Source organism: Schistocerca piceifrons, chromosome 3 (genome assembly GCF_021461385.2).
Source record: "Schistocerca piceifrons isolate TAMUIC-IGC-003096 chromosome 3, iqSchPice1.1, whole genome shotgun sequence".
Lineage (NCBI taxonomy): Eukaryota > Metazoa > Arthropoda > Insecta > Orthoptera > Acrididae > Schistocerca > Schistocerca piceifrons.
The window spans coordinates 66,320,050-66,331,084 of record NC_060140.1 but is presented as its reverse complement, the minus strand read 5'-3'; the positions used below and the strand labels follow the sequence as shown (position 1 = coordinate 66,331,084).

Here is an 11,035-nt window from a genome sequence, read left to right as displayed (position 1 = left end):
CTACCCCCCCCCCCCTTTTCCCCCTCATTGGTTCGGCTCCTCCACCTCCCCCGCCTCCCCCCCCCCCCCCCCCCAACAGCCACCGTGTCAGCTGTATAGTGCTGTTTTAACTGTTTTAAGTGATTGTTCAGTGTTGTGCGTCCCCTAGCAGTGTTGCGAACAGCCACCATACTGACGCGGCTTCTGTTTTTATCACGTACGAACAGAAACCAGACTGTCGCCTTGCTTTTCTCAATTGTGCCTGTGTACTTACTGTGTGTCTTGGTCCGCATCGTCACTGCAGTGTTTTATACTTTAAATTCCACAACTTTCCGCCATTTCACAGTTTTATTGTAATGACATCGTTTTATCGCCTTTTTTCTTGTTTGTTTATATTCTCATTATATTTTTTAACTTTTCTGTGGGCAGTAGAGCAGCATATTACGATGCTGCCAGCCCCCTCCCCCGCACCACCATCCCCATCTCCCCCGCCCACCGCAGTTGGGTACGTCACCCAATCTCTGCTTCTCTGACGTAAAGGCGGCTGTGTTGACACACTTTGCAGGCCTTCAGTTCGCAACGTTGCGTAATAGTTGCGTAGGAAATACGAAGGCCGTCGGCCCGGGTCTGGCAACGAGCAGGTAGCTCCACAGCTCACGGAGCGTTGCGAAGCGCCGGAAACCAGCGGTCAGGCGGTGTAACGGAGTGGCGAAAGAGGCGAGATGAGGTTTCGTCCGCACTGACTGCCGACAGATATTTGTGTCGTTTCCCGGATGTGATCGCCGAACTCATCAGGACACGTGCTGCGGCTACAGGAGCGAGGACGCGACAGCTGCCCGCCACAGGCAGTTATCGGCTGCTCTTGAGCAAGTCACGCGCCACTTGCGCCGGGGGGAGCCCTCGTCACGGCGCACAGCGGGCACAGTCTGTCAGTGGCGCCACTACCTCAAAGCCGCTCAGCGCGTCTGACGTCACGGCCCCGCGGCCACCTGCTGCAGCCGTCAGCGAGGCGACTCGAGAATCTGTTAAGGTCAGTTCGTCTCTGGTACGTACGTGACTTGGGCAAAATAATTCTAAAATCCTCCTGGTAAAACAACAAGTTTTTTGTGCAAATGTTCGAGCGCAGCGAAAACAAGACTCCTTAAAAATTGCACAATTTATTTTTGTCTCACTTTTCATAGATAGACGATGAGTAAGGAATGGACGAATGGGGTATTGAATTTAGCACTACGATGTCCTCAATGAAATTTTTACTCTGCAGCGGAGTGTGCGCTGATATGAAACTTCCTGGCAAATTAACCACTTGGTAGAGCAATTACCCGCGAAAGGCAAAGGCCCCGAGTACGAGTCTCGGTCCGGCACACAGTTTTAATCTGCCAGGAAGTTTCACCACGATGTCCAGCTTTATCAAGAAAATATGTAACTGCCCGAAAGTAATCAGGATGATTAAGTAAATAACAGAATAACGATAGACATTTGAATACATTAACATTTCATGCTTCCTGTATAAAGTTTGTAAGTTGAAAACAAAAGCTTTAAAACGTACCGTCAAATGGTTTGCGAAATGATTTGCCTAAAAGTGAGAAGCAAAACAAATTAGAGAAACACTCGACTCCCCTTCGGTTGATGATCGAAATCATGTACACTAACTGTTCTCTTGTGCCCCTTAATATTCTAAGATTCTAAGCTAAATATTGAACTTTAAACATTAAATCGAGACCGCGTTACCTTTACTTGTTTTCGATCATCATTCAAAGGTGGAGTCAATGTTGTCTCTCTTTCTTTTGCTTTTTTAAATTCTCCACGAGGAAGGCGGGCTGCCGGGTGATATGGCCGATCTTGAACGTAAAGTTCCACACGTTTATCGAAAGATTTATAGAGGCTGATTCAGTTGAGCTGCATACTTCAGATCTTACCGGTGCCGTTTAAGATGTCGTAACTCTGGTTTACCCTAAATAACTGTGAAGACGATTTTACAAACTGATGTATAGTCTTTTTTGATTTACAAATTAATTACAGAGATACCTATATTAACTTTTCTTCTTCAAATGGAACTATTAACAACTTCTGCTGCTGCTACTGTAGTTCTAAAGGTTACAAATTCAGTGTATTTTCATTCTTCAAAATCACATTAGTAGTTTCGGGCAAATTTCAGTATTGTAAACCATAATTTATCTGTTTTTGCTATCTACTACGGACCTTCGTGTTACCAAATTGCGAAACAAGTGATGCTCTCCAGTTTCACACATCTAAGAGCGTCTACATACTGAATATGAATATGTACATATAATATGTATATGTATATATGGAACAAGAGCGCTCCTATAACACACTATTGGAGCACTCCTACAATATCACTGTATCAGACGAAATCTTACTGCCGAGGACAGCGTACTGGATAACAGTATTTACCAAGTCTTCGAGGCACTCACACAAGTGAGAATCTATTCCGTGTGGTCAGACCAGTAATACACTACGTCAAGTTCCTTTCCTAAATCTAGAAATACATAATCTGTCTGTTGCTCTTTATTTATGGTGTCAGGATATAATGCTAGAAAAAGGTAAAAGGGCGGTCTGTGTTCCACACGAGCGGTACTTTACAAATGCTTCCTGAGTTTTGGGCCGAAGCTTTTTCTTCTCAAGGAACTTTCTTGTACTGGAACTGAGAACACGTATAAGTATTTTACGGAAAATGGGTGTTAAGGACTTTGGTCTGTAATATTGCCGGTCAATTCTTTTACACTTCTTACACACATAAGAGTCACCTGCGCCGTTATCCACTCGCTTGGGACTCTGTGATTGGCGAGAGATTCGCGATAAGTACAAGGAGCAAATATTGTAGAGTACTCAGTTGTTACTGGTTTTGCGTCTTGACTTTACTGCAGTTTAATGAAACAGAATTCCACTAGACGCGTTTCGTTTCCATTTATAAAGCATCTTGCATTGTTACTTTGCACACTGGACACACAGATTTGTACACTGGTGGTTACTTTAGGTTAAAAACCGCGCTACGTTTATAAAGTTTGTGTGCAAGTTATTTACGGTGTTTCTTTACATATTCTCCAAACTACTTCTTCTTTCCTCCTTCCCTGGTTGACCTCGAAAGACTTCGAGTCGCATATGCACCTGGCAGATTTTGCCATTCTGCAGTCATTCTTGCGCTGCATTATTTGCACTTCCCTTTTTTATTTGAAGTGAAGTTAAGTGCGTTTCTCGTTCTGCACAGTAACAGTGTTTGTGCCTGTTCGTTTGCTTCTGTTCTCGTTGTGACTGTTGCCAACCTGGGACACTACATGGTTTTTTTAATTCGAATGTGTGTGTCTCTGTGTGTGTGTGTGTGTGTGTGTGTGTGTGTGTGTGTCAGAGAGATAGAGTTAGTGTAAATTACTGAAAACGTCTTATGTGTTAGAATACATACACACACAAACACACACATATATACGTACGAATTAGAATAATGTATTTCGACAGGTTTCCAACACTCACAACGCGAATAAAAACAAACGAACAGACATAAACACTGTTACTGTGCAGTGTGAGAAATATACATATACACATAACTTTAGTGCAATTTACAAACGTGAAGCGTAAATATTGCAGTGCAAGAGATACTACAGAAAGAAAAAAACTGACAAGTGCATACCTGAATTGAAGTTTTTCGACGTCAGCCGCTGCTAGCAGTGACAGAAGATGCACTGGTTTGGTGAATGTATAAAGAAACACCGAAAGTAACTTGCACACAAACTTTATAAATAAAACACTGTTTTAAACCTAAAACAACTATAAATGTACAAACAAATACACCGAATTTGCATAAAAAACACGGAAGACGCTTTATAAATAAAAGCGAAATGCGCGTGGTGTAACTGTCTTTAATTAAATTGCGGTAAGCTCAAAACGGAAAACCAATAATAACCGATTTTAAAAGTTGCTGCGGAGGGTGGCCATGCAAACAAACGTACTGTAGAGTAAGATCAGACCTGGCGACTTATCTGTTTTGATCCCTTTCAGTTGCTTCCTTACGCCAGGGACGCCTATTACTATGTCTTCCATACGGAAGTCTGTGTGATGGTAGAAAGACGATAAATTTGTACAATCTTCCTGAGTGAACGATTTTTAAACACGAAATTTTAAATTTCAGCTTTCCATTTGCTGTCTCCTGTTACCATACCAAATTCGTCAACGAACTACCGAATAGAAGCTGTCGATTAGATTAGCGTTTTTACGTAGGATCAGTATTTTCTCTGGCTCTCGCCTAAGATTTGATAGTTGTATACTTTGCACATCGATCTTGCTACAAACGCGCGAAAATCTATTTACTTTCTACTGCCGTCATTTGTGCGTTCTCTTTCGAACAGCCTTTTTTCCGTCAGCATTTTCCAAATTTTGTAATTAAATCACGATGGGTCTTTTCTGTCCTTAATCCACTTACTCGGCACATTTTTCTGGAGAATGCGATTTACAATCCGTTTTAATGTTTCCCCTAAAATCCTCTACTTTCATCACACTGGGAGTAAATTATGTCCGTTCATTGTGTAAATGAGTGCTGACAACTGCTTATCTACACTTCTAGCAGATGTGCTCCCCTGGTCTTCTTGACTGATTTGTTATTTTTAGTAACCATCGTCGCTATGACGACATGATGATGATCACTCATCCATGTTTGGATACGACACCGTCATAAGGCCAGGCATGTTTGTAGCTGCAAGGTCTCTGATGTTTACAGTTCGTGTGGGCTGTCGAACTTACTGCTCACGCCAGTTTTCGGAAAACATGTTCAGAAGTGCTTCGCAAGACTGTCTCCGTACTGCTTGCTATGAATCTGTAGACGTCCCAGTCTACACCTGGTACGTTGAAGTCACCTCTAACAAATACTGCACGATCTGGGTAGTTACGTTCTACTCTGCGTAGACTTCTTTGAATGATTCTAAAACTGTCATGGCGGAATCGGTTGGTTGGTGAAAACATCCAACGATAACTACATTCCAGCTAGGCCTGTCAGTCGCATCCAGATAACTTCAGAGTCGCGCTCAAGGACAAACTCACTAGAGGCAATGTTTTGGCCGACTGCAATGAACACTCTTCCTGCTATGACGTCTGATCAGTCTTTTTGATAGACATCCCTTGCCTCGCTGTATATTTCAGAGCTTTCTGCTTCGTGTTTCACTTATCCCTCGATCCCGAAAATTATCTGAAGGCTACAGATTTCCTGGAGCGGAGTCACCCACGCTTTTCTCCAGTCGCTTGGAACTTGTGCTGGGCGGGAGATTCTGAGTAAATGGAAGCTATGTAAGGGGCCATACTGAAGAGTACTCGCTGTAAACCCGAAATGGAATATGAACTGGTGACTTATTTTTTTTTAACTTTTTCAGTTACTTCTCAATGACAGGGATGCCTATTTCTGTGTCCCTTCTATTCTGGTGTAAGTGCGACGGTGACACATTCTGTTACCACAACATAATGGTCGCCGACTGACTAAATATAAACTTCATCCCTTATCGATTTTATCTAGATTCAGCATTTTCTCGGGTTCTCGGCATGTTTCCACTACGTAATGCGGTGGCAACTGTTGTATGCTCCCCTCATTGGATATCTTTTATCGACACAAGAATTTCTAGCAACTTTTACCTGCCTATATTTGCGCGTTCCTTTGTGACCCGACTGACAAAAAATGTTTGTTACCTCAGCATTACCTGCATTTTGTCATTGAATTTCGGTGAGTGTTTTTCGGAGTTGATTCCCATACTTCTCCATGGCGTAGCTAAGAATCAGACATCTGTAACTCCACAACTGAAAATTTCTAATCAGTTGACTAATAATCTCCTCACATTCTATGTTTCACATACATACAGATCTATGCTGCAATCATAGATTTTCACGAAACTCTTTCTAGCGTATTGTTGTTGTTGTGGTCTTCAGTCCTGAGACTGGTTTGATGCAGCTCTCCATGCTAATCTATCCTGTGCAAGCTCCTTCATCTCCCAGTACCTAGTGCAACCTACATCCATCTGAATCTGCTTAGTGTATTCATCTCTTGGTCTCCCTCTACGATTTTTATCCTCCACGCTGCCCTCCAAAGCTAAATTGGTGATGCCTTGATGCCGCAGGACATGTCCTACCAAACGATCCTTTCTTCTAGTCAAGTTGTGCCACAAACTTCTCTTCTCCCCAATCCTATTCAGTACCTCCTCATTAGTTACGTGATCTACCCACCTAATCTTCAACATTCTTCTGTAGCACCACATTTCGAAAGCTTTGATTCTCTTCTTGTCCAAACTATTTATTGTCCACGTTTCACTTCCATACATGGCTACACTCCATACAAATACTTTCAGAAACAACTTCCTGACACTCAAATCTATACTCGATGTTAATAAATTTCTCTTCTTCAGAAACGCTTTCCTTCCCATTGGCAGTCTACATTTTATATCCTCTCTACTTCGACCATCATCAGTTATTTTGCTGCCCAAATAGCAAAACTCCTTTACTACTTTAAGTGTATCATTTCCTAACCTAATTCCCTCAGCATCACCCGACTGATTTTGACTACATTTCATTATCCTCGTTTTGCTTTGGTTGATGTTCATCTTATATCCTCCTTTCAAGACACTGTCCATTCCGTTCAACTGCTCTTCCAATTCCTTTGCTGTCTCTGACAGAATTACAATGTCATCGGCGAACCTCAAAGTTTTTATTTCTTCTCCATGGATTTTAATACCTACTCCGAATTTTTCTTTTGTTTCCTTTACTGCTTGCTCAAAATACAGATTGAATAACATCGGGGAGAGGCTACAACCCTGTCTCACTCCCTTCCCAACCGCTGCTTCCCTTTCATGTCCCTCGGCTCTTATAACTGCCATCTGGTTTCTGTACAAATTGTAAATAGCCTTTCGCTCTCTGTATTTTACCCCTGCCACCTTTAGAATTTGAAAGAGAGTATTCCAGTCAACATTGTCAAAAGCTTTCTCTAAGTCTACAAATGCTAGAAACGTAGGTCTTCCTTTCCTTAATCTTTCTTCTAACATAAGTCGTAAAGTCAGTATTGCTTCACGTGTTCCAACATTTCTACGGAATCAAAACTGATCTTCCCCGAGGTCGGCTTCTACCAGTTTTTCCATTCGTCTGTAAATAATTCGCGTTAGTATTTTGCAGCTGTGGCGTATTAAACTGATAGTGTGGTAATTTTCAAATCTGTCAACACCTGCTTTCTTTGGGATTGCTCACCAGATGGTAGAGTTTTGTCAGGACTGGCTCTCCCAAGGCCGTCAGTAGTTCTAATGGAATGTTGTCTACTCCCGGGGCCTTGTTTCGACTCAGGTCTTTCAGTGCTCTGTCAAACTCTTGACGCTGTATCGTATCTCCCATTTCATCTTCATCTACATCCTCTTCCATTTCCATAACATTGTCCTCAAGTACATCGCCCTTGTATAGACCCTCTATATACTCCTTCCACCTTTCTGCTTCCCCTCTTTGCTTAGAACTTGGTTTCCATCTAAGCTCTTGATATTCATACAAGTGGCTGTCTTTTCCCAAAGGCCTCTTTAATTTTCCTGTATGCTGTATCTATCTTACGCCTAGTGAGATAAGCCTCTACGTCCTTACATTTGTCCTCTAGCCATGCCTGCTTAGCCATTTTGCACTTCCTGTCGATCTCATTTTTGAGACGTTTGTATTCCTTTTTGCCTGCTTCATTTACTGCATTTTTATATTTTCTCCTTTCATCAATTACATTCAATATTTCTTCTGTTACCAAAGGATTTCTACTAGCCCTCGTCTTTTTAACTATTTGATCCTCTGCTGCCTTTACTACTTCATCCCTCACAGCTACCCATTCGTCTTCTACTGTATTTCTTTCCCCCATTCCTGTCAATTGTTCCCTTATGCTGTCCCTGAAACTCTGTACAACCTCTGGTTTAGTCAGTTTATCCAGGCACCATCTCCTTCAATTCCCACTTTTTTGCATTTCCTTCAGTTTTAATCTACAGTTCATAACCAATAGATTGTGGTAAGAGTCCACATCTGCCCCTGGAAATGTCCTACAATTTAAAACCTGGTTCCTAAAACTCTGTCTTACCATTAATCTATCTGATACCTTTTAGTATCTCCAGGATTCTTCCATGTATACAACCTTCTTTTATGATTCTTGAACCAGGTGTTAGCTATGATTAAGTTATGCTCCGTGCGAAATTCTACCAGACTGGTTCCTCTTTCATTTCTTAGCCCCAATCCATATTCACCTACTATGTTTCCTTCTCTCCATTTTCCTACTGTCGAATTGCACTCACCCATGACTATTAAATTTTCGTCTCCCTTCACTTCCTGAATAATTTCTTTTATCTCATCATACATTTCTTCAATTTCTTCGTCATCTGCAGAGCTAGTTGGCATATAAACTTGTAATACTGTAGTAGGTAAGGGCTTCGTGTCCATCTTGGCCACTATAATACGTTCACTATGCTGTTTGTAGTAGCTTACCCGCACTCCTATTTTTTTATTCATTATTAAATCTACCCCTGCATTACCCCTATTTGATTTTCTATTTATGATCCTGTATTCACCTGATTAAAAGACTTGTTCCTCCTGCCACCGAACTTCACTAATGCCCACTATATCCAACTTTAACCTATCCATTTCCCTTTTTAAATTTTCTAACCTACCTGCCCGATTAAGGAATCTGACATTCCACGCTCCGATCTGTAGAACGCCAGTTTTCTTTCTCCTGATAACGACGTCCTCCTGAGTAGTCCCCGCCCGGAGATACGAATGGGGGACTATCTTACCTCCGGAATATTTTACCCAAGAGTACGTCATAATAATTTAACCATACAGTAAAGCTGCATGCCCTCGGGAAAAATTACGGCTGTAGTTTCCCCTTGCTTTCAGCCGTTCGCAGTAGCAGCACAGCAAGGCCGTTTTGGTTAATGTTACAAGGCCCGATCAGTCAATCATCCAGACTGTTGCCCCTGCAACTACTGAAAAGGCTGCTGCCCCTATTCAGGAACCACACATTTGTCTGGCCTCTCAACAGATACCCCTCCGTTGTGGTTGCAACTACTGTACGGCTATCTGTATCATTGAGGCACGCAAGCCTCCCCACCAACGGCGAGGTCTAATCAGAATAATAGCTAGATCCCAATCAAGATCACCTTGCAGACATTAATTTAAGGAACTCAGGATATTCACAGTACCTCCGCAATTTATATATTGACTTGTGAAATTTGTCATCAATAACCCATCCCAATTCAAAAATAACAGCGAAGTGCATAGCTACAATATTAGAAGAAAGAATGATATTCACTATTCTGGATTAAATTCTGGATTAAATCTCACATTGGCACAGAAAGGGGTGAAATATGCTGCCACAAAAATCTTTGGTCATCTGCCAAATAGTATTAATAGTCTGACAGATAGCCAACAGCACTTAAAGGCAAATTAAAAGAATTTCTGAATGACAACTCCTACTACTCTATAGTTTAATTCTTAGATATGAAGAAGTGACTGGAAAAAAATTAAGTATTTTGTGTAAAGAAAACTTATGTTGAAGTGACATGTTCCACAACATTATGAAATGTAGTATTCATGATCTATGGAACAAGAATTAATGTATGTATGTGTGTGTTGTGGCGTAACAAGCTAGTTACGCCACACTGAGAAGGGAGCCGAAAGGCACACACGCCGACTGGCGTCAAGTCTGGAACAGGATACGTTATGACTGCTATAAAGAAAATACGTAGCTTTGGAATATACTTAACTTTTAATCACTCCTTGTGATACATCTCTCTTGACTATACAAATGAGACTCATAAGATACATGCACTGTTACAATTGGCGCCTTGCTAGGTAGAAGCCATGGACTTAGCAGAAGGCTATTCTAACTGTCTCTCGGCAAATGAGAGGAAAGGCTTCGTCCGTATAGTAGCTAGCAATGTCGTCGTACAACTGGGCGAGTGCTCTATCGTATCTCGAGACCTGCCTTGTGGTGGCGCTCGGTCTGCGATCACACAGTGGTGACACGCGGGTCTGACATGTACTAAATGGACCGCGGCCGTTTAAGCTACCACCTAGCAAGTGTGGTGTCTGGCGGTGACACCACATTCCTCCCCCGCAAATCGGCGAACGGTCGTGTGATAAGGCTTCCGCCCGCCGTGGGGAGGACCCCATGTTGACGTATGCGATGAGGTGGGGAGCCTAACAACAGGCGAGGCTGTGCCACCCGCACCCGGCCATTCGGTCCGATGGGAGCTAGGAAACGCCTGAAAACCTAGTCCAGGGTGCACGTCAACATGCGGTGTATGCGCCCGGATAGAGACAGGAGGGGCCGAAGGGTCGACCTCCATTGCGGGGAACCCGACGCGCGATGACGTCATGTGGTCCGGAGCGGGCAAGAGTTCCATGGCGGAGGACGGCTGGTCACAGGAAGCGATCGGCGGCGCGTGACCCAGGCAGGCGCTTGGCGGCTGCAGCGAAGCGTCCACTGCGGGCGGCGCCGGCTGGAGAACAGGCGGCGGCGGCGGCGGCTGCGGCGGCGCGTCGCCATGGGGCAAAATGGAAGGCATCGTCGGTAACACCTGGGGATGAGGCGAGCCAGTACATGGGTCCCCACGGCGCTGACCGGACGGCACCGTCGCTGAAAGCAGACGGGGAGCGGCAGAACCCGTGCGACGACAGAGGCGCAGCTGATTGAGATGCCGACGCACCTCACCAGAGGCCCCCAAAACCAAATACATCGCGCGGCCGAGGCAGCGAAGAATGCGCCCTGCGAGCCAACGCCGTGAACCTCGATAATTGCGAAAGAATACAACGTCGCCTGGAGCAAAAGCAGAAGTCTGCCGTCGCATAGGAACCTGATGCGGCGGATGCAGCAAAGACATCAATGTTCGATGAGGACGACCGTGGAGCAACTCAGCCGGCGAGCGAACATCTCGGGGCTGAGAGCGATACGAAGACAAAAAGAGCAACAACGCGTCCTCCCGAGAATGCGACTCTTTCAACTTCAACATCTGCGACTGGAAAGCCCAGACCAATCGTTCAGCGGCACCGTTTGACTGAGGCGAAA

The 11,035-nt window shown here is 43.8% G+C and overlaps 1 protein-coding gene across 1 annotated transcript in view; it reads left to right on the top strand.

Moving 5' to 3' along the window:
* Positions 1-425: 425 nt before the first annotated feature.
* The window catches only part of LOC124788390 (arylsulfatase B-like), a 214,404-nt gene continuing 203,794 nt past the window's right edge, over positions 426-11,035 (top strand). The window contains exons 1-2 of the mRNA XM_047255655.1: positions 426-484; positions 592-1,009. Of these exons, the coding sequence (XP_047111611.1) occupies positions 426-484; positions 592-1,009 (477 nt within the window). The remainder of the gene's footprint in view (positions 485-591; positions 1,010-11,035) is intronic.